The following is a 25,347-nucleotide window of genomic DNA, read 5'->3' on the forward strand; positions in this document are numbered from 1 at the left end:
CGGCATCCGGCACCCGGCACCCGGCACCCGGCACCCGGCACCCGGCACACGGCACACCAAGGCTGGCTTCACCTACCGTATCGACCACCCACCATCTCAGATCCAGATCCAGCATGAGAAGCCTTGACGATGCCAAAACCAGCTGGCAGGAACTTGCGCAGTACAAGACTCTCAGGGAGCTGAAGGACGGTGTGCGACTTGATGAACACACCTCGGCCGCCACCCGCGGCCTCCGATCCATCTGCTGGAAAGCCTTTCTTCTCTTCGACACTTTGGACATTGACGATTGGCAGCGAACGCTTGCTTCCTCACGATCGGCCTACAACTCACTGCGTGCACATTTCTTTCGCCACATAGACAATCCCGAAGAAATCGCTTCTGGCTTTGATCCCCTCACGCAGGATCCAGAGGTATGAGAATTCCATTTGCACGCTGAACTGCTGTTCTGGCCTCATATATGATGCAAGCTAAGTCCTCAAAGTCCTCTCCCTGGCAACAATTGAGAAAAGACGAAGAGCTCCGAGCAGAAATCGTGCAGGATGTCGAGCGCCAGTCCATCCTGCGCCAGCCTAGTCACAGGCGTATGCTTACCGATCTGCTGTTCACATATTGCAAACTGAATCCAGATGTCGGCTACAGGCAGGGCATGCACGAACTCGCTGCGCCGATCCTGTGCGTGGTAGAGGGCGAGGCAGTGGACGTGGGCGAGGCAAGCAAGACCCTTGGCGAAGATGCCATAATCAAGCATCTTTTCGACCCCGAATTCGTAGAGCACGATTCATTTGCCCTTTTTGGTCAAGTGATGCAGAGCGCGAAGACATTCGTAAGTTGTTTGAAGGCTTCGCTAGTCTGGAAGAATCGAGGATCCAATTCTGACAGAAGGATTTCAGTACATCTCAGAAGGACCGGTGTCTATCGCCACCAGAAGCAAACATATTTTCAACGAGCTGATGGCGGAGATCGACCCGCATCTCGTTAAACATCTCGAAAGTCTCGATGTGCTGCCTCAAGTCTTCCTCATACGATGGATTAGGCTCTTATTTGGCCGGGAATTCGAGTTTGAAAGTGTGCTTGCACTCTGGGACGTCATATTCGCCGAAGATCCCTCCCTCGAGCTTGTTGACCACATGTGTCTTGCCATGCTGCTACGAATCCGCTGGCACCTGCTGGATGCAGATTACAACAATGCTCTTGGACTTCTGCTGCGATATCCTGATCTTGACAAAGATTTGCCCGCCCAGGCTTTGGGACTCGATGCACTGTATTTGCGAGATCACATGAATGCTGAAGGTAGTAGCTACTTGGTTCTCAAATACACCGGCAGACCTTTAACCAGCTCAAATCGACCCACCACACCTCCTGCCCTTCAGAGAAACATCACGCAGTTCTCAGGCCTGAACGCTGGTGTTCGGCACTCGAAGCCTTCCCGGAACAACATCGAAGCGGTCTTGCAGAGCACAGCTAAGAACTTGTTCGCCCAAAGTGAAAGACTGGGGATCGGAAAAGCAGTGCGGAGTACGATAGACGACATTCACAAGAAAGCTCAAGAGATCAGAGACTCGCAAGCACCATCACCTCCACCCTGGCGACGCTCTGGAACTCCACGCGTATTGGAGCGACTGAGAGAAATGGAAGAACGTAACAGGAGGCTTTCCATCCTGCTGGGACAAGCTGTCAATGAACTTTGGGAGTGTCAAGGGCTCGTCAGTGGAGACCAGCAAGTAAATGATGATGATTCGACTCCAAATGCGAACGTAGAGAAGCTCAGTGCTGCTATTGCACGTGTGCAATTTGTGCACGTTTACCTTGACCAACCGACTTTGGTACTCCCTACCGAGGATGAGGCCACGCAAGAGTCTGGAAAAGGCCCTACAAACATTGCTACGAGCTCGCGGCAAGAGCCCGAAGTGGATCCAGATCATTCGAAGACAGAGGCAATCGGGTTGCCTGAGTTAACGAACGATCCAGTGACCGGACAAGAAACGGCTGTTCCACATCGGCCAGCTCTCGCCGATCCGTCAACATTTGAAGACTTTGACGATTCCGAAACGCATACAGATGTCAAGCCAGAGACCGCAGCCTCTGATTCGACAACTAATGTTGATGAAGAGTCCAAGACGGTCCTTCTGCAGGGCCAAAGCACGCCAGCTAAATCTCCGACTCCACGCCCTTCACTTGAGCAAAGTCCCTTTTCATTCATGCTCGGTCAGGACACAAGCTTGAGGGAAGGACAGGATGGGAAGAGGATACCTCCCTCTTCTCAAGACAAGGGGAATGCGTCCCTTTTCGGCGACATGAAAGCTACACACAGAACTCCAACTCATACCCCAACAGGGAGCGCCAGTAAGTTTCTGGCGGATGACGGAGGTAAAGATGAATTCGACTTCGGCAGTTTAAGAAGAGGTAAAGGTCCCAAGCGGTAAATGGTGATGAGTTGAGCAATGCAATGTGTGACTTTTGCTGGGCAGGATTCAAAGTTTCATAATGATCATGAAACTGATTGATTGGCTTTTGCCAACTAGCGATTCTCCAAGTGTAGCCAAAAAATCTGTCCTGTGGAGCATGACTTGGACCTAGTAGGAACATGCGAACCGCTTCGTCTACAAGAGCGTTTGAAACAACCTAGAACAGCCATTGTCTGAAGACTGACTGACTGACACCACAACAAGAAGTGATTACGACAGCAATATCAGTATTGCAGAAAACTCCTCTCTACCACAAAATACTAAATGAAGTCCATCCATTCACAAAGCTGCAGCAAGCATAAGCAAGCCATCGAGAGCATAAATTTCCCAAGCCACGCATCTATCTACAACTTCGATTTTTGAAGAGCAGGATCTTGCTCACTACCTTTCAGCAAAGGCAAAAGCTGTTTTCTAACATGAGACGGCACCCCTTCTCCCTTGACCTTATTCGATTTGCGTTCGACCCAGATCTGTACAAAGCCGCCAACAGCTTTGATTTCTTCCTCACCGTCTTGGAAAATCCCCACTTCATACCTGCCATGCCATGTCAGGTTGTGTCAAGGATCGCGAAATGATTTTTGAATTCTGGACAACGACTTACATGACACTACTCTTCCCCAACTTCACCACTCTCAAACCAATGTTGACGACTCCGGGGTATTGTGTGGCACCAAAGTAGTCGCAGTAACTCGATCCGACCAGCCCAATGAATTCGGAGTTGTGGTCGGCATAACCGGGGCTGTAACCAGTCTTCTGGATTAAGTATGAGTTGATGATTGAGTCGATCAGGACACCGTAAATTGGATTGTTCATGTGATGGAACATGTCATTGTCGTTCCTGCCGGCTTTCAATCAGCAAATGAAGGGGACTTCGAGGCCGCTGTCATATACCATCTTGTCCTGTAATCTTCGAGGTAGACATAATCACTCCGCTTCCGCGCCTTTTTCGATTTGAGATCTAGTCCTAATGGTGCAGCCATGTTCGTGAATTTGAAGGGCTATGCGTGGTCAGAAGTGGTAGCAGATAGACGAGGATGTCATTATTTCCGGAGCCGAGGTACGAATGCTCGTTTGGTCAAATATTGATTACTGTAAACCAAATTATCGTACCTAACTTAAGCAACTTGAATCTTGAAAACTGCCAGTGCAGTGCGTGGCCTTCTCTCTCTTTCTGCCACTCGACCGGCTTCTTCAGCGCTGTTCATCTGGTGCTACTGTACCATCGCGTCTTCTATCCATGTTGACGAGTCTATGTAAAGCCGCCGTGGGCCTTTGCGCTCCAATTTCGAAGCTGCCGCCGAATTCTCCTAGGCGTGCAAGGTCCGCTCCAGAATAGTTCTATTGAAATCCGAATTGCAACTTCGATCTCGTGTCAGATCGAGCGGCAATCGCTGTTTCCACCGAGAAGAGGTCGGAAGAAGTGTATGCATCTATAATGGCTGAAGATGGCTGCACTCGGCTATTCTAGTCCAGATCGTCGTTTTCGCTTCCCGCTGCCTCTTTCTCGACGTCCTGGACTTTCACAGTCCCGTCATCATTCCCGGATCCGTGTTCTTCCTTTGGCAGAAGCGTGAAGATCATGACGAGAAGTGGCTCGTCGGTTTTGCGATTTTTGAGGACATATCTGAGCGAGTGTGAGCTTGTAGTTTGAGTGTTAGTCGAGACCATCAATAGCACAAGCAAAGCACCCTCCTCACTATGCATACTGTTTACTGCAAGCACTAGGGCCTGTAACTTACCGAAGTGGCTGACCATCCCAGTATGATATTATGGGTATCGTGATCCCAGGAATTAAGCTATAACCTGGCAGGCGGAGTGCGAAATCTGAGAATATACTGTTAGCTCTGTCTCTTTCTTGAACGCAGGTAGCTTACCATTGAAGTCCAAATACGGATTGAAAAAGTCGCAAGAGTACTCCCTATTCTTTTCTAATGTGATGTCCTTCAGATGCTTCTCCGTCAAGAAGAACTTCTGTCTCGCCGGACCCTCAGCTGGAAGGCCTAAGCTGTCTCGCACCTCTTGACCATCGCCGTCTGCACCCTCTTCGAATACAACAACATTCTCGTTTCCACGCACCTCTTCCACCTTTTCCTGTTCCTTGTCGTCTTTTGGCCCTATCCTGAAGGTGTTGATTGAGCTGAGGAGTGGTCCGTACAGGTAGGGCTCGTCTGCATAGACATCTCCATACAGACCAGGATCTATGAACCACGTTGCAATTTTGAATGCTTGATTGAATCCGGGAGGAAGCTTATCCCTGATTGGATGGTCGAAGTCATTTCCAAAAACGAGATCGTGACCATTGAAGTCTTCCTTGGGCGTGAATGTGAAAGCCAGCGAGTATAAGTCGGATTTGTGCTTCTCATGCTCGAAGTATGGCGAAGCTTTCGGTGAGCCTTCAGGTAAACCGCGGTAGTTTTGGACCCGTATTCGCAGGTCGGCGGTGAGATGCTCGTTAGATATGCGTATCGATTCTTCGGTGTTCACGGGAACTGGTTGCTGATCTTCGTAATTAGGCCCTGCCGTGACTTTGAGAATGTATTTGTCCGCCATTGCTGCGGTTCGGGGTACGAGATGAGATCTGCCCGCCTAGTAATGTGTGTGTATTGAGCGGACGCCGAAACGCAGAATGATGCGGCTTGTCGTGCATGTGAATGCGAGTTTTGGTCAACGGCAAACTTTGACGTCACCGCACTTGACTTTCATTCGAGCCGCTTTCGGAATGATCCGAATCAATTGCATCAAGTGACAAGTGCATCCATTTCTTACACGAAAATCACTGGTCATAACCAAAGAAAAGACGCGACGCTGATAAGAGATTCAAATGCGCGCCGCTCAAAAGTTCGTAGGATTTCAATAGCATGGTGCGTGGACGGGTCTTATATAGCTCCCTCTACATATCATAAACGTCTGATCACGTCGTTCAGAACTTCTTCCGTTGTAGCCTTGCCGCCCATGTCAGGACTCAGCAGCTTTCCGTCAGCGAGATTTCCATCGACCGCCTGGTAAATCCTTGCAGCAGCCTCCTCATGGTTCATGAACTCAAGCATGAGCGCAACGCTGCGTAGAGTTGCGATTGGGTTTGCAATGCCTTTGCCTTGAATGTCAGGAGCTGAGCCGTGGCAAGGCTCTCCGATGGCGAAGCCGTCTCCCACATTGGCCGATGGTACGAGGCCCAAAGATCCGACCAGAGCTGCCGCACCATCTGACAGGATATCGCCGTAAAGGTTGGGTGCCACAATAATATCGTACGTACTTGGCTCGCGAAAGAGCTTGTAAACCATGGAGTCTACGATCTGCTCATCGATCACTATACCAGCATCCTTGAATCGAGGCTGTTCCAGAGCCTTTCGTGCGGTTTGACGGAAAAGACCATCGGTCTGCGAGAGGACGTTGCTCTTGTGCGTGATAGTAACCATCGACTTTTGCCCAATTTGCCCCGTTGTCTGTCTGACCTTCTGTCTCCGTACAGCAATGTCTCCCGCCATTGTCGCAATTCGAGACGAGGCATGTTCAGAGATCCGTTTGATAGCTTCCGCTACCTTACCCTTCTCGCCATCGTACGTCTTCTCTTCCTTGACATAGAGATCTTCTGTGTTCTCGCGAACAATGACTAGATCGATTGGGTCCGGGAAAGCAGGCGTTGGTGCGACCGATTTCACAGGGCGAACATTGGCATAGAGATCGAGCTTTTTGCGGAGGGCGACAATTGGACTGCTATAGCCTTTTGTCGGTGTGGTTGGCGAGCTGCAGAACGAAGAGGTTAGCATGTGATTGTGCTGAAAGAAAGCAGCATGCCATCACTGACCTCACTGCACCAAACAATGCGCCATCGCATTCCTTTTTGAGGGTTTCGACAGTCTTGTCAGGTAGAGCGACACCCGTCTGCTTGAAAGTTTCGAAGCCAGCGTCGAGGTCCACGAACGAGAAGTTGAGGCCGAGAGAGGCTGGCAGAGCTTCTAATAGTCGTCGGCCAGCTGGAATAACCTGGAAGAGTGCAAGGTCAGCAATCATACCAAGAATGTAGATTCTTAGCTGTAGTCTGTGATCTCTCGTCGTCTACGCCTGGTGATGACCCACCTCGCGGCCAATACCATCGCCAGCTATTAGCCTACAGATAGCAGCGTCGCAGAGTCAGCCATTGTTTATGGGCCAAGCAGAAGTAATGTCTTCCATCATGAATGCAAAGAGACGACCCCATGGCAGAAGTGTGCATGCTGAAGGTGTACATACCCTGGAGAATGGTCAGTATGTGTTGAGCGTGTTGTGTGGTGGTCATGTCCTCACCTATGCGAATTGCCCTTTGCGAAGCCATTGTAGCGATGATTACCGTCCCAAGCTACGCTACGCAAGGCCTACCTCCATTCAGGCGCTTGGCTACACGTGCAAGCGAGGCGGCTGTTCCAGCCAAGCCTTGCTGCCTGAGGGCCTGAATGGAGGTAGCGCAAGGCAAGGCACAGAAAGTTCAATACTCCCTACAAGATTCCGTTGTACCTGGCAGCGAGCTTGGACAATATTCGCCGAGGTCGGCTCCAGATGTGCATTAGCGAAAGCTTAAAGTGGCTGGTATCGCAACACCAATATTAAATAACCTAGGGATCGCTGCTCACTGCTCACGTGTTGCTCGTATAGCATAGCACCTACACGACCCTCGACTTTCCGCCGCCATGCATCGTTGTTCGAGCAATGGCGGAGAAGCTCCATCTTCTCGCCTGAACCGTAGACCACCGGCTCTCGTTGCATGATAATTCGCCATCTGCAGTCAAGCTTGCTCTTGGACAGCTGACCGCATGCACGGCGAATGACGAGCCCGGCATGCCCAATTGCACCATTCATACGACTGATGTGATATATACAAGGACCCGACATTGGCCCCGACCCTGTGACTCCGGCTTTTTGAAGAACACCGCCTTTGCTGGAGATCACCAACAACAATACCCGAGTGCACACTAGTCGGCATCAAGAACGTCAACAATGCTGCCAATCGAGGTCTTCCTCCTAGTAGCCAGCTCGGGTGCCCTGGCACTCAATGATAAACCCCAAGATCACGCGCATCAAGATGTCCTCGCGGACAGCAGGCGAGGCCCAGAGCCTGTGTATACCTACCGATGCTTCAAAGAGAACATTGAAAGCTATCCACCACCTAAGCTCTGGCTGTCCTTTTCAGAGCTGTGGAATATCAACCGCGAACGAATCCTAACAAGCAACGGCGGCAACACATATCTTCAACACCACATACAACAAGCCATTCTCAAAGTGTCGACAGAATCTAACATCGATGCGCGCCTGATCCTAGGATTGGTCATGGGCGAGTCTCGAGGCAAAGCGTCATCACCATGTGTTGGTGGCAATGTGTCCAGATGCGGAATGTTGCACGCACTAAATGGGTCGTCACTGGATGAATCGGAGAGCAGCCATTCGGTGGAAAGGATGGTCAGAGAAGGTATCTCTGGCTCTCCGGAGCATGGTCTAGGCTACGCTCAGCTTGTGCAAGGCAAGCCTCCGGTAGCAAATGTTACTCCAGGGTGTCCTTTCTCGGCAGCCCGGGCGTATCATTCAGGCGCCGTGCGCGAAGATGCGAATGAATTGGAGCGAGATGGTCATGATGTAGAAGATGCTGGATTTGTGAATGATTTTGCGAATCGTTTACTCGGCTGGGATGGGCGCGGAGAGGGTTTTAAAGAGTGTTGAACGGGGTCTTCCATGGCCGCGCGTGATATTTGTATGCAGCAAAGATACCCATTTGCCAAGCGTTCAGTAGGATCATCGTTACGGAAGTGCATTTTGCTCGCCGTTGCGGCCTTGACACGCAAGGTATTTTCTCGCTCTCTATCCCAATATGCATCTGAAGTCTATGTGGCGTTCTTGGTCGCTCTAAGCTTGCACTCTGCTTTTGTTCCATGACATTACCCTTCCCAATCTTACGCTGAACGCTCACATGATGACCTCGTTGGCAACATCGCGCTTGAGCTCCTTGTATGGCAAGCACACACAGTTCTGCACGCGGACCTCGTCACCAACGGCACATTCCTTTCCAAGGATAGTAATGCTTTGCACCTTGACTCCGTTCTTGACGATTGATGTACTGTGCTCTCGCACAGGTGTTGGAGTGCCTTCGACACGCGCCCACGCACCCACTCTACTACTCCAGCCAATGATGGCATACAGAACGCAAGCATCGTGCCGGATCTCGGCACCTTCCAGAACGATGGCCTCCTTGATTCTGGCTCCGGCGCCAACGACAGCATTGGCGCCAATGGATACGTTTGGACCGAGTTTCGCGGTTGGGTCTACCTGTGCCGTTGGGTGGATGAAGACAGGCGGAAGGATGTTCGCCGAGGGCTTGGCGAGCTCCTCTGATTGTTGCTGAAATGCTTTCATCAGATACAAGGCGTTGGCTGGTACAGCAGAGCCAGCAGTCTTGATCTGACGCCAGAAGTCCTTGGTCTCCAAAACGTAGAATTGTCTGCTGTCGGCAAGATCTGAAAGAATGTCCTGCTCGAGCCGAATGACCTGGTTCTCTTTGTCATCATCATCGGCTGGGTTTGGAATGTACTGAGCATCCAGTGCGTCCGAAGAAGGATATGATACCAGGCGCGGTCGGTCTGTCCGGCGCTTGATGGCAGTCTTGATGCTAGGGAAGATTGCTTCTGTGGAGAAGAGATACACACCACAGTTGATCAAGTTGCTGATGTGTGACTCCGGCTTCTCGACATAGTGCAGCACTCTCTTGCTGTGTGCATCGCTGACTATGCATCCGAAGTTGGCTGCTGCGTCATTGGGCACTCGTGTTCCCAGAATCACGGCCTCGGCGTCCTTCTCTTCAAACAGCCTCAACATTTGTTCCAGTGGGAACGAGCAGCAAATGTCGGCATTGAGGACGAAAAAGCGATCTGGTCTGCCCTTAAGAATTGCATCGCGGAAGTGGTAGAGACCGCCCGCAGTGCCCAGTGCCTGGTATTCGCGCAAGTACTGGATCTTGATCTGTGGATGTGTGCGCGAACTGTCTTTTATGAAGTCGCGGAAAACCGAGTCGTCATAGTATCCGACGATGAAGACCTCGCGGATTTCAGGCACTCGAGTAATGGCTGCAAAGCAATGCGAGATGATCGGGTGGCCGGCGACTTCGAAGAGAGGCTACTCGCGATCGTGAGTGGGTGAGCAGAAGGAAAAGGTGTATGCCTGTCGCTGATATCCGTACCTTGGGCAAGTCCAGCGAGAGCGGTCTGAATCTGGTACCTCGTGAAGGCCCACCAACCTGCCGATGTCTTAGCCGTCGCCTCTTCAACTCTTGCTAGAATGTCGAGTTGCAATTCCCTTCAAGCTCGTACCAGAATTACTGCCTTGGTGACAGGAGCATTGCCTGCCTTTCCTCGAACGGGCACCTGCAGCGTGGATGCCATGGTCGTCGAAGCGAACGAGTCGGAGACTTGGAGGGAGTGGTTTGCAGAGCGCGAACGTACTTAGGTCACGTGGAAGAGTTTGACAGCCGAATTCTCTCAGGTGGTGTTCTTATTCGTAGCGCGACCGCAATTGTTGTATCTTACGATCAAATGCAGGTGGTAGTTCGATTCGAAACGTCTCCCCTACTTTTTAGCGCCATGCACATGACACCCCACAAGCTAGAACCTAGCGTGACTGCCCACGATCTCGCCTCGCCTCGTCTTCGCTAACAATAATTCAACATGGACGCCTTTAATCGCTGCATACAGCTTTGGCATATACAGATGAACACGAGCCGTCGACAGGTCGCCGCTTCGATGATGCGCAAGATCAGGTCAAATGCAATGACTTGTGCAAAGATGGAAACTTGCACTCTTCTGCGATTCAGCCCTAGTTCTCTGCCCTCCAAGCACTTCCTCCAGCAGCATACTGCGGTCGTCGACTGTTTGAAGTGCCCGTGGCCCAGTCTTTGCACGCAGCCAATAGACTTGGCATACAAGGATAGATACTGTCGTCGGTCGAAGCAGTGCTGCGAGTTCAGCTGCTCTAGAATTGTGTTTTGCTTATTCAGAGTCTGCGCGAACCATTCGGCTATCGTCTGCAATATTTATATACCCTAGGATGGTCTACCATTCAATGGCTTGGCCGAATCGATCATAGAACCTGCCGCTGTCCAGGTGTGTCCACTTCTCTACTAATGGCAGGATAGCAGCAATGCTTTCCTCGGCAGTGATCGCACCACGCTCCACGCATCTCACCAGACTGGTCTCCACACGGCCACTGTTTCTTGTTAGATGGGCTTCGGAGATGTATAGTGCGAAGCAATGGTGACTCACGGATGGCACAGGACAAAGACGACCTCGGGCTCGTCAGCAGCGAACGAGCGGACGACCATATTTAAAGCTGCTTTAGAAGCGCGGTACGCGTATGCTGAGCCAGCGTCTTTGTTCGGATGTTGGTTGTTGCCAATGCTGCCCATTCGGCTACTCATGACGATAACTTTGCCGTGCGCACGACGTAAATGCGGCACGAGTGCTCTGAGAAGCATGAAGGTGCCTGTGGTGTTGACTGTGAATGCCCTGGTCATCGTCTCGAAGTCCATGACCTGCAAAGTCTCGCAAGCGTGAACATCGTCCGGATGCTCATCTTCAACGGCAGGGACAAGGCCGCGTATTCCAGCACTGTGAATCAGGACAGAGATTGATTCATTTTCGATGGCTTTGGCAAATTGATTGATCGAATCCTGGCTGGCTATATCGACGACATAGGTGCGAATGTTAGCCTTGGCCGGCTCGAATTGCCGTCGATCGATGGCGATGATGTTCACGTCTCGCTGCTGCGCGTAGGCAGCAACGAACGCTGCTCCGAGGCCACTTGCAGCGCCAGAAATCAGTATGGAGTGCATGTCTGTGCCAAAGCATCACGAATTGTCGTAAGAGTCAGGGAGCGGCGCTGGACATGATGATGGGATGGCCATTTGCTTCGACTTGGCGAGGAATAAAAATAAAGTTGTCGTCGGTTGGACAATCCTGGTTTGGCCTTGCTTGGCGTGACTTCCGACCTCTCTCCACTCCACGCCGACTGTCGCATCGATAATCCGCTTCGGCGAGCTCGAACCGCGAACATGCTGGACACAGCCGTGCTTGAGTGCGCTGACAACGACACACTGCCTCTCCGAACAGCATGATCAGCTTCTGCTCCGGCGGCAGAAGCGCTGCCTGACCTTGCTGAGCAAGCCGAGCGATGCGCCTAGCAGTCCATATCAATCGCATCTTCACCTGCCTCAACACATGAAAGCAATGGCAGACACGGACACGGTGCGGCTGCCTCTCACTCGCTCTTCACTCTTCCAGCATATTCTCCTCACAGCTCATTGGTCTCACGCCAATGTCCTCACTCCCGCACTCACGTATACCATCGCTCTGAGCACATCGTCACCCGTCAGGCGTACCCGTCTGATCTAAAGTGTTGCAGCAACCTCCGTCCGCGGCTATTCCTACTACGATCACCACCACTACAGTCGCCAAAGCCAAGATGCGCCCACGCCCTCGCGCGCGACCTGCCTCCTTGCACGGCGCGCAGACGCAGAGCGCATCCCGACCAGCAGCCTTCCGGCCGGCTCGCAGGGTGTTCAACTGCATTGTCGATGACTCGGCGCTAGTGGCCGGAGTTAAGAGAAGTACAAGAAATGGCATCCGGCAGTGGGTCAAGCATGGCCAAATCCGCCTGTTTGTGCCTCTTCATGGTGTGTCACCGTCAGCCGCAGCCTCAATCTGATCGCGGCGCTAACATGGTACAGCACTTGAAGAGTTGAGCCGCCAAAAGAATGGCAAGCACAAACACTCTGAGGATGTCCGTGAGACCCTCCAATGGCTTGACGAAGCCACTACCAACTTCCCCGATGTCGTGACTTTACAGGGCGCCGATGAGACTTATGAGCGATGGGCTGAAGTCGAAAGATTCGTCGTGCCACGGACGCTGTTTTCTGAGAACAATCACGAGCACGAGCTTGACTTGGTCGAATCCAATGCATCCTATGAGGATCCCGCCGGACCCGCAGACAAGTGCGAACAACCCGTCAAAGAATCTGTGAGCTCCGTTGCTTCGGACCTCACCCCTTCGCTTTCACCGTCTTCGCTACGAAGCATGCATTCCAGCGCCAGTCCCGTATCCCCGCCCACGAGCCCACAGAAGGCAAGCATGTCGCCTGTCAATGAGATGGCCTCGCTATCTCTCGCTGGCACCAGACCTACCTCATCGAGCGCTAGCGTTCCGCAACCTCTCCAGCCACTATTCAATTACATTCTCTGGCGAGTCCACCAAGAAGTAGACCCGGTCGCTGCTCTCGAGTCTTTCATCTTTCTATGCAATGATCCGAGGAAAGTCAGTTTTGCGAAAGGATTCGACATCAAGACAAAAAGGCTAGAGCAGCTTCGTGAAGCGATCGGTCGAGAGGATCGTGACTACAAGAATAGGCTGGCTTTGCAGAACAAGGAGGGCCAGAACCTCGAAGCACAATCATGTGAAGCCCCAGCACAGGGCAAGCCGACTGACGTCGCGCTTGATGAGGAGAAGGAACCACTCTTCAAACCACCAAAGGCCCCTGCTGCCATGCTCCAGAAGCATCAATCGAAAGTCCTCGACCCGAACGATTTCAGCCGCGGCGGTCAGGCGCAGCAGACCAACAAGACAGCCCAGACAGATCTGCCACCTAAATCGCCTCGTGAGGGCCACGTAAGTTACCGTAGTTCACCTCGAGGCCATCACGCCTTGCCATTTGCGCCTCGAGGCAATTTTCGAGGTCGTGGGAACTACCGCGGCGCTCAACGGGGTCGTGGCGGAGGTCCGTTCCAAGGTCGCGGAGGCTTCAACAACGGACCCGTGGCCTCCACCGAGACTGCCACCCCAGCTAGCCAAATCGACCCAAATAGCTTCACGCGACCGATCTCGCGAGGAGCCCCAAATAGTACCCGTGGCTCTAGGAAGCTATGGGTTCCAACGTGAATCTCCTTGATTTCCGGATGAACGGAATTCACCAACACAATCGAGATTACAAATGGAAACGTCTAAGAATGGAACAGACTGAAAGGCTGTCACATCAGGCCGTCGCTCCTTAAACATGGCAGCATTGCCGTCAAAATTCAGGTTGGCATGCCTCGCCTAGCACACAGGAAAGCCAACTGTAGCTGATTCTACGGTGTCTTTGAAGGTGGTAAAAAAGCTGATGCGTGGTTGAACACGAATGTCGCACTGCGAAGTTGGAAGAAGGGATGGAAACAAGGGGTGGTCGAGGGGAACCAGGCGTGTGTTGAGCAGGGGAGCTCTTCTCGCAAAGACTGTCATTGATGTTGTCAATTCGTTGGAGTTTGATTATTTGACCCATACTTATTGCGATCAAGAATGCATAAGGCTCTCAAGCTGACTTTTTGGAGCTCTTCAATGCCTGCTTCTCCATCAAGTCAAGACCCTTGACGGCTTCGCCATATTTTTCGAACACGCCTTTCTTATATCCGTCTGCGACTCGCTTGACAAAGCTCGCCTCATCCCATCGACTTCCGATCAGGTCTTCGAATGTCTGTCCTTTCTTCCGCTCGCAACCCCAGACTGCTTTGTACGCTGCGCCGAGAGCGCATGCATTGCCTCCGATGTCGAGCGTGTAGACACCTTCGACAGAACCCAGCACTTCACCACAGATCTTGGCTATAGCTTCATTGGCAGAGCCTCCTCCGACCAGGTACACGCGACGTGGCTGAGGAGGTAAGGTCTCGCCCGTCTTCGGATCTTTCTCGGCTTTGACGAGTTTTTGTGATCGAAGTCGACAGGACAGCATTTGCGATTCGATAATATTGCGAGCGTCATCTGGGCAAATGTCAGACGAGACCTCTTTCAACTCCTCCGTCTCTGGATTGTACAGGTACCGCCATTGACCGGCAGGAAGGTTAGGGACGATTTCGGGCCGGGGGAAATATAGGCCAATTCTCATGTCTCCATCTCCCTGTTGAGACAGCGGCGGAGTTGAAAGCGCGATCGAGTTGAATTTATCCCAGCTGGTGGACTCGTCGATTTGGTCGCGAATCTTCTCGCGAGCTAGTCCGCCGTTCTTGTAGCATAGCATGAACATGTATAAGCCTGGGGTGGTCGGATGGTTCATGAAATGGTATGCTGGATCCGGTTTATATTCGGGCGTAGACATCAGAAACGTCGTGCTTGTCCCCAGCGAAACTATTGCGTCGGAGGCCCTTAATGGCAATGCCAAGATAGTTGCTGGATTATCGCCGGTGTGAGGGATGACTTGGCAATCTGTAGGGAAGCCGTAGCTGGTTGCACAGAAGTCAGCACCGACCTGCAAGGCCGCCGACTTTTGACGAAACTCACCGCGAAACATAGTACTTGCTAATCGATCCCAAACTGTCGCCACCGCTTTCTGGAACTTCTCCGAGCTTCCGCCTCAGCTCCGATACGTTGTCGATACCACCTGCAGCGAGCGCCAGCAATTTTTCATGCCACGTCCCTGCGTTGATATCCCAGAGGTTCATCCCAGTGACGTCGCTGATATCCATGGGAGCAATCTAGGCTTCAGCGTCAGCGTGTCAGATCGCGCTTCCATCAGGTGATGCTCTCACCTTCCCAAGGAGTGTCGACGCAAGGAACGAGGAGACGAGAGAAATTCGCGCGGTCTGTTCGTAGTGTTGAGGATGCTTCAATCGATATCGCAGAATCTGTGGTCCGCTGAAACGGTGATGAGCTTTGCTGCCCGTCGTGAAGGCGAGTTTGTCGGGATCGCCAAGTTCGGAGTCGAATGCATCGCATTGCTTTTGCGTACTAGCATCCTGCCAGTTTGGGCTCATTTCATGAGCGAAAGCGCCTCCGTTTCCATGCTCAGCACCAAGCTGCGAGACCAGAGATTTGTTCGAGTCTAGCCTGCCCAACAGCTTTTCTGCATCTTTCGACCAGAAGACTGTGCCATGTTGCATGCCGGCACCGGAGACACCTTTGATCTTACTGAAGTCGAGCTTTGCTGCGTTGAGTCGCTCCAGAACAAGGTCCAAGGCCTCGAGCCACATTGCGGGTGGAGCGAAGACTTCGCCTTCTGCCGGATTCGTAAGGACACCCTTTTGGATTCCATATTTGCTTAGATCCGCATCGAAGTCGACCTTGGCTTCATGTGTTAGTCTGAGTTTGGAGTCAACGACAATGCCTGGTTCCAGTCAGCAGGACTCGGAGCACGTTGGCTCGTGCCAGCCAGTACCTTTCAATTGTTGCGTTGAGAGATCAAAGCCCTATGATATGTCAGCTCTGGTTCGTGAATCAACGGAGTGCTCTACACACCATGTACAAGGCGCCACCGTCAGCCATGGTGTACGAACTTTGAAGAGCCAGTCTGTTGAATGTTGTGTTATGTGCGTTAAGCTGGCGTCAGCTCAGTCGCGACCCTGGCAAAATTCTCAAGGCTAAAGCGACGGCCGTCGGCTAATGTGAAATGCTTGAGAAGCTTCACGGCGGAAGAATTCACGGTGTTTGGTGTGGCTGTTTCCCAACTCACTGTCGTCTATTGATCATAAGAACATTACTGCAGTCGACGCTCGCATGGAAGCATCATGCCCACATCTACCGCGACCGAACGCCAGTGTCCACTCTCTTGTCCATGCCCTTCGGCACCGACTCCGAGCGGCCCGAAGTTGTACTTTTCAGGCTTCCAGTTCGCCTGTGGCCGTACTCATCTGAAATACTCCTGAGAGTCTCCTGACCACCGAGTTTCCCGAGTTCCATAGACATTCTGGTGTTCTGCGCTTGCAGCTCCGCAACTTGCTCTCGAAGAATGCCATTCTCTCTCCTGAGCAAGTCTCCTTGGCTCCGAAATTCGTCACGCTCTCGCGAAACCAGAGACAGCTTGCTCTGCTCATCCTTCTTCCGCCGCTTCTCTTCGGCTTTGCGCATCTCTTTCGCCTTCTTTGCTTCGAGCTTCTCCATTTCCTTCCGATGTCTTTCTTCCGTCTTCTTCAAATCCTTCTCTAGCTTCTCCTTGGACTTGTCGGCTTCACTTTGCTCTTTCACGTGCGCCTGCCTTGTCTTTTGTTCCTCTGCCATGCGCTTCTTAGCCAATTGTTGCTCCAACTTTTCACGCTTCTCTGTCAGCTTCTTCACCTCCTTCTCATGACGTGAGAGAGGTCTGCCAGAAGTCTCCGAATGATCGCCGCTTGCAATGCTCAAAGTCTCAACTGAGTCCTCTGAACGAGTCTCTGGCGCTGTTGTCACTCGACCTATCTCCTCCGCAGACAGAAATGAGTCCACAGAAGATGTGTCAGAAGAGTCATCGGATAGCTGTTCAGATACGCGGAGCTGTGCATGAACCATGTTCGAGACTGCTGCCGGTGCATACGCATCGAAACCTGCCCCAATCGCACTTGTAAGGTTGGTGAAGATTCCGCCTTGAGTAGCTTGCGGATTGGTCGTCGTTGGTTCAGTTGCAGCTTCATTCGTCGCGGTGTCTGGACGTTCGTTGGCAGAGCCAGCAGTCGCCATCCTTGATTTTGTCTGCTCCATCGCATTGCCATTAGTCTCTTCGAAAGGTGCCAGAGGCGCACCATCTGCTTCTGCCTGTCCAACTGACACTTCGCCTTGCTTGTCTAAATCTTCGTCTGGATGAGGAATGTGATCTTGAGCACAGGCCCAATTGAAAAATTTGTGGACATCTTCCAGCATGGTCTCTGGAGTACCTCGCTCGACTAAGAAGCGCGGAATGCCGCCTCCAGGATCAGACCTAGTGATCATCACCCATTCCACAGGATTGAGTTCAGGATCACCAGAAGAAGACGAAGCATTTCCACCTGACGCATTCCGTGGTTCCACAATCGCATCCGTACTCTCCGAGGCGGTTAGTCCAACAGTGTGACCTCGGTCCCGACCTTTGGGCTGAGTCTCTGCTTTTATGAGCAAATCCGATGTAGACTTGGCCTTGGCTGTGGTCAAAGGCACCTCACGAATCAACTCTACTGATTCGTAGTGACCTCGAACAAAGCCCGCGCGAATGGGAGCGTCTGGATGTTCGACTGGCTTCGAAACTGCCATGAAGTGCCTTGGCACGTGCCCTTTGGTCCCGTCCACAGCTGCTGCGCTCTTCTCCGAGAGAACCTGGTCTCCGCTGAGCAGTAGAGTCACGAAATCTCTGGGAGTGACAGGCCCCGGGAATTGAGCACTGAGCTGAAACACCTCGAGCTTGCCTATCCCAGGTACCTCAACTCTCTCAAGGCGACGGTCTGCTCCAAGTCCACGTATTGCTCCTGCCCCTGGCCCACCCGAAACTGTCATCGTTTCCGCGAGCTCGCGCATCATGGCCGCTTTGAACTTCGCAAAGCCTAGACCCTCGGTCACACATCTGCGCGCAAACCAAGCGCCATGTCTATCGTGCCCAGCCATTTTGTACAGCGAGATCTTGAGCGGATTCTGTTTCTGATTGAACTTCATGGGCTTCCCCCAATGCTTCTGGAGGGCTTCATGGTCGGGGTGTGGCGGGGGCGATCGTGCAGCGGACGGGTGTATGTCTCTGTGCGATGACGCTGAGTTGGGCGTATCGTGGTGAGGCTTCGAGGCATTGAATGGCGTTCCATCAGCCAACGGAGGGACCGAGTTACAGATCAGCTCGCCGGCAGCGAAGCAGTCGGTCAGATATTGCTCGAGGGCTTCTTGGTCTTTGGGCACATCGCTCCAATCCACTGGACCCAGGTACCGGAGAGCGTCGTGAAGTTCTGCCATGGTGGTGAGAAGGTAGGCGTCGCACTGATGCAGCCGCACCTGCGAACAGCCCAATGCTATTCTATCTTAGTCTGCTCGGGCCTCGTGCACGCTGGCGAGGTCATCTGCTGCTCGGCACGGCACCGTGAGTCTGTGACCTTGTAAGCAAGCGATGGTCCTGTCAACATTCCGATCTGCCGCATCAATATATCAAGTCAAGAACAATTGAAAGTCATGTCACATGCGACGAGCGCCATACAATGCAATGCAAGAAGACAATGCAGTCAAGATGCACAAGCAGTGCAACTTAACCACGGGTGTTGTCATCTGCGGACCGCTCGGCGTCACAGGACGGAGCTCCATACATACTAGATTGTCAATGGAGGTTTAGCTTCACTTTAGTCCATTGTCGCTTCCTATTATTGCGCCTTCCTTACTATATCGCAAACTTCACTTAGACTCGCTATAACTTCGCGCCTAGACTCGCTATATTGTTCTTCCTATACCCTTATTAATAGCGACTACGATAGCGACTGCGATAGCGATAGCGATAGCGATAGCAGCGTTACTACTACTACTACCGTTTCGAGCTATAACTAGTATTTCGCGCGACCTTATTCTTATAGCTACTATAGGTGCTTTAGTACCCGATTTAGTACCTATATTACTAGTAGGAGGACTATATTTATTATAAGCTAAGAGGCGTATCGCTATAGACTCGCTACTAACTCGCTCTAGCCTTCGACGTCCTACGACTATAAATACGAAAGATTTCTAGTACTATAGCGAGTAGATATAGTAAGACCTCCTCGACGATACCGCAAATCTATAAAAGAAGAAGGTAGTATTAAACAGACTACGTAAATACTCGGCTACGGGTATTATTATAGAGACTAAGTAAGGAAAGCTAGTACTATCGCTATATTACTTCTATACTCGCTATAATAACGGCTATAAGTATCGCGTACTAGATATCGAAGGAGAGAGAGTCTACGCTTATTATAAGTATTAGGGCAAGAGTAGCTATACTACTAGCGAGATTAAGGTTGAAGAAGAGGATAGAAATAGCGAGCTAGCCGCGATATAGGCGCGAGTCGAGGCTATAGAGGCAAAGAATGCTATATTAGAGGTAAAGAATGCTATATTAGAAACAAAGATTAAGGTATTAGAAGCTAAGTTCGATAAGTTAGAAGGATATTGCCTCTCGTAGTTCAAATAGCTTAAGAATAAGGCTATTATTAAGTCTAAGGATATATATACGATATAGAAGGAGCTATAGCTAAATAGCGATCGCGAGCTACTAGTAGATAATGTTTAAGGAGCGAGTCTATAGCGAGTTCTATAGCGAGTCTACTACGAGTCTACTACGAGTCTATATTTCTATTTCCTTTCTTCTTCGATCGTATCTCTATAGACAATAGATTAACTAGCTTCTAAGTACGCTTTAGCTTCTAACTCTTCTATCCGCTCTAACTATCTTGCTAGCTATCTTACTAACTATCTTGCTAACTATCTTACTAACTATCTTACTAACTATCTTGCTAGCTATCTTGCTAGCTATCTTGCTAGCTATCTTGCTAGCTATCTTGCTAGCTATCTTGCTAGTTCTTAGCTTCGCTCGACTCTTTTAGAATAGGCGTAACTCGCGGTAGCCTCGCGGTGTCCTCGCCGCTTAGGTTAATAAACTTAGGCGGCTTTTTTGTATCGATTACCTTCTCCTTCTATAGCTTCTCTTACTTAATCTCTATAGATAGAACAACCCCGTCCTAACTCGCTATAGCACTCGCGCTACTACTCGTAGTAGGAGTACTTAGCCGGTGCTTCTACTTTAGTTGCCTTTATTGCTACGGCTTCCGCTATTGTTAGATATAGATTTTAAGGTAATAGATTAGTAGCTGCTTTATTGCTTTCCCTCCTATTTGCGGTTTAAAGAGTATAAGAGCCTCTTTAACTAGTCCTAGGCCGAGTGCTTTAGAAGCGACTTTATCTAGTAATAAGCGCTTATTATCGAAATTAGTTATTACGCGAGGGACGATTAGTAGTTAGGCAATAGTATAGTATTAGTAAGAGTATCTACGGTCCTACGGAAGTATATATAGGCCCGGCGTTCCGTACCTGCTATAATAGTACCCCCGTCCGATAGAACGAAAGCTAGCGTACTAAGACAGCCGTACTCGTACTCCTCCTAGAATTCCGTTCTCCTCGCCTAATATATCTTGTATAGCTTATGCCTTTTTATATATATTAGGGTATCTCTACCTCCCTTCTTTAGTCTCGTATTATGTCGGCGTCTACTAGCTTACTAGCTTAGTCTTACTTATCGGAGTTAACTAATTCTAGTTCCGTCTTAGAGCCGGTAGCCTTAGCCTTAGTAGCCTTGCCCTTCGTAAAGCTCTGCAACTTGCGTATCTTTTTCTTTACAAACGAGTCGCCGTCGGCCGCCTTACGCTTAGATATACGCGTGCCCGCGGTCTTAGCTAGGGCAGCCTTAGCTTAGCGCGTGCCCGTTAGCTATATAGGGATCTTTAGTAGCGACAGCTAGGATATAGGCGCCTTTGTTTTAGTTGTTAGTAGCACCTATAGAGTAGGTAGCTTTATAGGTAGGGTAAGCTTGTCCTTAGGTGCTACTACGTACTTAGACTTGCGTCTAGATAGGCCTAGCGTCGGTAGCTGCGGTGCTAGTACCTACGCTAGTATAGCGCGAGTCTTCTATAAAGGCTAGCCGGGCTCGTCTATTACTACGGTACTAACGTAGATTATAGCTTTTACTACTATAGCGAGCTCGTCTAGAATATATAAGTACGGATCGGCTTACTATTAGGGTATAAGCGCTCTATAGCGTCTAGCGATACCTTTTAGTCCTAGTTCTCGATAGAGGGAGATAGGGTCGTCGTCCTCCTTATTATAGTTATATAAGATATCGTTTAGGCGTAGCGTCGCGTCCTTCTTATAGGCCGTTCTTAGTATCTAGTCTCGATCCTCTCGTAGTATATAGCCTATTTACAACTATAGGTACGCTATTCGGAGGAAGTAGTCTAGGGCCGTATCTATAATACTAGCGTCTGCCTTACGGTTAAAGGCTGCTTTTATATTCTCTAAGACGTAGTCTAGTACCGCGACGATGTTAATTTCTATAGCCTACTTAACCTAGTCGTCCTTAAAGGTTAGCTATCCGGCCGAGATAGTCTTTAGCTACTTACTATAGAGCGGGTATACTAGATCCTCGCGGTATTTCTTCTAATGCTTCTACTAGTTACGTACAGCTATTAGCGGCTCCGTCTTACTAGGGATGTCTATTAGGACCTAAGAGATTATCGCCTAATCTAGGGCATTGTCGATAGAGGTAACCTAGACTTAGTACGCTGCCTTACGCTAGAAAACTGCGCTACCTATAAGGATGTACTAGCTATAGATTAGAGCGATCTTGTGTCTACTATCCGTATTTGCTATATAGTATAGGTATAGAGGGCCGATTAGCTTATATTTAGTACGCGGGAAGCTGTACGTCTCTACTAAGCAGATATGCTAGATACTAAGCTCCTTTAACGAGATCGTAGCGTCGTCGATTATCTAGAACATATTACTAAGCTTAAGGTCTAAGAGTCGCGTATCCGTAGGCGGCATACAATTAATCGTAACGAAGCCTAGTATATTATAGATCGGTACCGTAGTATCCGCCTAGTAGCTAGACTTAAGCTATTACTCGACGTCGGGGTATTACATTCCGGAACGCTATAGGTAAGTGTCCTTATCTATATTAGTAGCGCCCCGACGAACCTTCTTGTCTATCGGCGTACGTACGCTTATCGGGGTAGCGATTTGTACGCTCGTTAGCGTAGCTATTGTAGCTAATAATAGGATCGGGACTTCGATGTTTATAACTCGCGTAGGGGCCTCTTCCTCGTCGATATCTATCGGTACGTCTTCCGGAACCTCGTCTTATATAGGCGCTTCTTATCGGTAAGATAGGCTAGCGTCTCTTAGGCCTAGCTCGGGGGTTACCTCGCGTAATAGCTACGGCGTAGCGTTCTATCCGAGGAAAGGTAGGGAAGCGCCTTCCTCTATATTGCCCTTATTTATAGTCTATACTCGATAAAACATTGCTACGAGCGAGCTACGTAGGTTAGAGCCTATTAGAGAATCGGTATACTCTATAAGAAAGTCCTCGTATCGCTATTACGTAGTATCTTCCTTATAGGTACGTCTCGTAAAGCTAAGTTCTCGTACCGGGTTTAAGACAGTATAGGTCTAGCGTGCCGTATTGTTAACCTAAATAAGGCGGTCTACAGCTAAGTCGTCCTTACGTATAGCGTTAATAATTGCCGCTATAGCTGCTATAAAGGCGTAGCTTGCCGCGTACTAACGCGCGCCTAAAGCCGTAACTATATCGCGTACCTCCTTACTAATATCTAGGAATACTAAAGGAAGGCGCTTACGACGAGGCTTAGGCAGGTTATTATCGTTATCGTCTCCGTCTAAGCTATTCTACTCGTTAGAGCCGTTCTGCTCGCCCTATCCGCGCTGCTTTACCTTACCTAGTATAGTCGGCTGCGTTTTGTCCTTCTTTTGCTTAGTAGGGTATTGCTACGAAGGTGCTACCTTATCTCGAGAGGAGCCCCTAGTAGTAGAGCTCTCTACTAGGTATACGGTAATATCGTATTCGTATATAGTACTAAAGGCGGGCTCTATATTACGCGATAGTATAGCCTTACGGCTAGAGGCGCTAAGCTTATAGACGTATATACCGTTAGCGTCTTATTCGCGGATTAGAGTCGAATAGCGGATTAAGTCCGGATCTATATCGACGTCGGCACTGTCGGCGTTAAGGAATTCTTCGGTGTCTTCTACGCTCTTAGTAGCGTAGAGGTTCGGGAAGGCTAACTAAACGGCGTCTACGACCTAGCGTACGGTTATCGGGGCGTTAGCGCGGATAAGGATAGCGTCTATAGCCTTACCCTAAAGTTCGTCTATTATACGAGGGACGATTAGTAGGTTAGCTATAGTATAGTATTAGGGTAAGTATCTACGGTTCTACGGAAAGTATATACCGGGCTTAGCTAGCGTACCGTCCCTGCCGTAATAGCACCCCCGTCCGATAGAACGAAGGCTAGCGTACTATATTAGCTAAACCCCTTCTTATGTACTCCTTCCGCTTTTGCTCGTTTTCCTTACCGCTTGTATTCGTATTATACGTTCGTATTATACTTTCTTATCGTCTCGAGTATGTCCTCCTCTTCTTAGTCTAAGTCTACTAGTTTAGCGCGCGTCTTCTTAGTAGCAGACTTTAGCGTAGCCTTAGTATTAGAGCTAGTTATAAAGTTTGCGTATTAGCGTTGTCTCTTTTAGTTAGATATCTCGCTAGTACTAGTGCTAGCTCGCTTACGCTTTGTTCCGCTATTCTTGTCTTATATCTTACGTACGCCGACGTACTAGACTTACTTTAGCGTTTCGGGTATAGGCATCGAGGCGGGTACCGAGGCTAGTAGGGATAAGGCGCAATCGAAGAGTTAGCGCTTCTAGATTTTCGGTAGCTTGTTTTTGTCCTTACCTTTTAGTAGGGGGAAGGCCTTGCCCTTGCTTTTAGAGGCTAGGGCGAGAGTACCGGCGTCGGCGGCGCCGTACCGCGACTTAGTCTTACGCTTCTCTAATAGTTATAGCGTAGCTAGCGCTTCTTCGTTAGCAGCTACGGTACTAACGAGAGTCTTAGACTTAATAGCTATAGCGAGCTCGTCTAGTAGGTAGAGGTATAGGTCGGCGCGTTGCTTATCGGTAAGCGACTAGTATCGTTCTATAATACCTATACGCCCTAGTCTACGGCACAACTTTACTAGATCTGCGTCCTCCGTAGCGTAATCGTACTTAATGTCTTTTAGTAGTAGGCCCTTCTTATTATAGATAGCAACCTAATCGTAGTCTACGCTCGGCGTATAGCCTAATTATAGCTAGAGATGTGCTATACGTAGGAAATAGTCGAGCGCGACATCCGTTAGTATACCGTCTTCGTTAGTCGTATTATAGGCCTATATGTTCGTAAGGGCGTAGTCTAGGATTGCCTCGATATCGATCTCCGTTAGCTACTCTACCGTAGCGGCCTTAAAAGTAAGGTAGGACGGGGAAATAATTTAGAGCTACTTCTTATATAGGTCGTAGTTTAGGTCCTTATAGTACTTCCGCTAGCGCGCCTACTATTAGCGTAAAGAGGTAACTAGCTTAGTTTCGCCCTCGATATCTAGCGGTATTGCAGTCGTAATTATCGCCTAGTTGCTTACATTATCGATATGCGTCTAAGTAACCTAATCTAGGGCCTTATAGCGGAAGGTGCCGCTACCTATAAGTATAGTACGATAGGCAATAGCGGCAATCTTATATATTCCGTTAGGATGCTACTTATAGTATAGGTACGGCGGGCTAATTAGCTTACGCTTAGAGCGTAGATATCCCTATACCTCGACGGAGTACGTATACTACTTTCCGAGATCCTTTAAGCCGATAGTAGTATCGTCGACCTTGCGGTATATTATTCCTAATTTAAAGTCGGACAAGCGGGTACCTATCGGTAGTATATAATCTATTGTTTTAAATCCTAGCGTATTATATATTAGTACTACTATGTTAGCTTAATACTACGACTCTAACTAGTCTTCTATACTAGTATACTATATACTAGAGCGCTAGAAGTTCTTGTCCTTATCTATATTAACCGCTCTACGGCGTACCTTCTTCTTATCTATAATAGCTAGGCTGTCTTCCTAATCGTCGTCCTTGTCCGCCTTACTCTTATTTATCTTAGCTACTCTAGCCGCTCTACGGCGCTACTTCTCCTCCTTTACGTCCGTTAGGGCGTCCTTCTTATCGTCGTCCTCCTCTTATCTCTTAGGCGTATCTATCGCGTCGTCGATAGTAGATACGTCGCTAGCGTTATCGGTATAGTCCTCGGCTTATATAAGGTCCTAAACGTTAGCGTCCTTAGTATTAGCTTGCGTAGAGTCCTAATTGTCCTCGGTGTCGTTAGTAGGCTTATCGTAGGTAATAGGATTAGCGCTATCGGTAGGCTCGGCGTAATCGGTAGGCTTGTCCGATGTCTCGTTTTTATAGTTAGTAGCTAGGGGGTTAGCGTCGTACTCTGCTACTATACGCGTCTATAGTAGCGTATAGAGTAATAGAGTCGGTCCTAAGACTAGCGGGCCTCTATAGTATCCCTAGACGCAGT

At 49.9% G+C, this 25,347-nt stretch overlaps 10 protein-coding genes across 10 annotated transcripts; 3 read left to right on the forward strand and 7 right to left on the reverse strand.

Moving 5' to 3' along the window:
- The first annotated feature begins 97 nt into the window (after positions 1–97).
- MYCFIDRAFT_213065 (uncharacterized protein) lies at positions 98–2,685 on the forward strand. Its single transcript, XM_007922988.1, has 3 exons — positions 98–410; positions 482–823; positions 891–2,685. Exons 1-3 carry the CDS (start codon positions 114–116, stop codon positions 2,421–2,423), a joined length of 2,172 nt encoding a protein of 723 aa, XP_007921179.1. The 5' UTR covers positions 98–113; the 3' UTR covers positions 2,424–2,685.
- Positions 2,686–2,809: 124 nt separating this feature from the next.
- MYCFIDRAFT_62598 (uncharacterized protein) lies at positions 2,810–3,445 on the reverse strand (the record flags this gene model as incomplete). Its single annotated transcript, XM_007922053.1, has 3 exons — positions 2,810–2,999; positions 3,067–3,303; positions 3,357–3,445. The coding sequence occupies 3 exons, from the start codon at positions 3,443–3,445 to the stop codon at positions 2,810–2,812; spliced, it is 516 nt and encodes a 171-aa protein (XP_007920244.1).
- Positions 3,446–3,531: 86 nt separating this feature from the next.
- Positions 3,532–5,081, reverse strand: MYCFIDRAFT_209649 (uncharacterized protein). Its single transcript, XM_007922989.1, has 3 exons — positions 4,340–5,081; positions 4,205–4,289; positions 3,532–4,104 (listed from the first exon to the last, which is right to left on the reverse strand). The coding sequence occupies exons 1-3, from the start codon at positions 5,013–5,015 to the stop codon at positions 3,930–3,932; spliced, it is 936 nt and encodes a 311-aa protein (XP_007921180.1). The 5' UTR covers positions 5,016–5,081; the 3' UTR covers positions 3,532–3,929.
- Positions 5,082–5,291: 210 nt separating this feature from the next.
- MYCFIDRAFT_201320 (uncharacterized protein) lies at positions 5,292–7,205 on the reverse strand (the record flags this gene model as incomplete). The annotated part of the gene is made up of 5 exons (XM_007922990.1): positions 5,292–6,209; positions 6,271–6,449; positions 6,543–6,573; positions 6,692–6,696; positions 7,080–7,205. 5 exons carry the CDS (start codon positions 7,203–7,205, stop codon positions 5,363–5,365), a joined length of 1,188 nt encoding a protein of 395 aa, XP_007921181.1. The 3' UTR covers positions 5,292–5,362.
- A 157-nt stretch (positions 7,206–7,362) lies between these two features.
- Positions 7,363–8,215, forward strand: MYCFIDRAFT_209650 (uncharacterized protein). Its single transcript, XM_007922991.1, has one exon. It carries the CDS (start codon positions 7,437–7,439, stop codon positions 8,151–8,153), a length of 717 nt encoding a protein of 238 aa, XP_007921182.1. The 5' UTR covers positions 7,363–7,436; the 3' UTR covers positions 8,154–8,215.
- A 44-nt stretch (positions 8,216–8,259) lies between these two features.
- MYCFIDRAFT_54977 (uncharacterized protein) lies at positions 8,260–9,999 on the reverse strand. The gene is made up of 3 exons (XM_007921929.1): positions 9,794–9,999; positions 9,664–9,720; positions 8,260–9,599 (listed from the first exon to the last, which is right to left on the reverse strand). Exons 1-3 carry the CDS (start codon positions 9,863–9,865, stop codon positions 8,397–8,399), a joined length of 1,332 nt encoding a protein of 443 aa, XP_007920120.1. The 5' UTR covers positions 9,866–9,999; the 3' UTR covers positions 8,260–8,396.
- A 471-nt stretch (positions 10,000–10,470) lies between these two features.
- On the reverse strand, positions 10,471–11,310 carry MYCFIDRAFT_85887 (uncharacterized protein; the record flags this gene model as incomplete). Its single annotated transcript, XM_007922436.1, has 2 exons — positions 10,471–10,685; positions 10,742–11,310. 2 exons carry the CDS (start codon positions 11,308–11,310, stop codon positions 10,532–10,534), a joined length of 723 nt encoding a protein of 240 aa, XP_007920627.1. The 3' UTR covers positions 10,471–10,531.
- Positions 11,311–12,020: 710 nt separating this feature from the next.
- MYCFIDRAFT_98585 (uncharacterized protein) lies at positions 12,021–13,403 on the forward strand (the record flags this gene model as incomplete). The annotated part of the gene is made up of 2 exons (XM_007922992.1): positions 12,021–12,150; positions 12,205–13,403. Coding segments are annotated over 2 exons (1,329 nt in total), but the record flags the coding sequence as incomplete, so codon positions are not given.
- Positions 13,404–13,818: 415 nt separating this feature from the next.
- On the reverse strand, positions 13,819–15,761 carry MYCFIDRAFT_184774 (uncharacterized protein; the record flags this gene model as incomplete). The annotated part of the gene is made up of 5 exons (XM_007922993.1): positions 13,819–14,722; positions 14,781–14,974; positions 15,029–15,603; positions 15,655–15,685; positions 15,735–15,761. The coding sequence occupies 5 exons, from the start codon at positions 15,759–15,761 to the stop codon at positions 13,819–13,821; spliced, it is 1,731 nt and encodes a 576-aa protein (XP_007921184.1).
- A 309-nt stretch (positions 15,762–16,070) lies between these two features.
- On the reverse strand, positions 16,071–18,158 carry MYCFIDRAFT_96822 (uncharacterized protein; the record flags this gene model as incomplete). The annotated part of the gene is made up of 3 exons (XM_007922994.1): positions 16,071–16,795; positions 16,901–17,233; positions 17,387–18,158. Coding segments are annotated over 3 exons (1,830 nt in total), but the record flags the coding sequence as incomplete, so codon positions are not given.
- Between the last annotated feature and the right edge of the window lie 7,189 nt (positions 18,159–25,347).

This window comes from Pseudocercospora fijiensis (assembly GCF_000340215.1).
Source record: "Pseudocercospora fijiensis CIRAD86 unplaced genomic scaffold MYCFIscaffold_1, whole genome shotgun sequence".
Classification (NCBI taxonomy): domain Eukaryota; kingdom Fungi; phylum Ascomycota; class Dothideomycetes; order Mycosphaerellales; family Mycosphaerellaceae; genus Pseudocercospora; species Pseudocercospora fijiensis.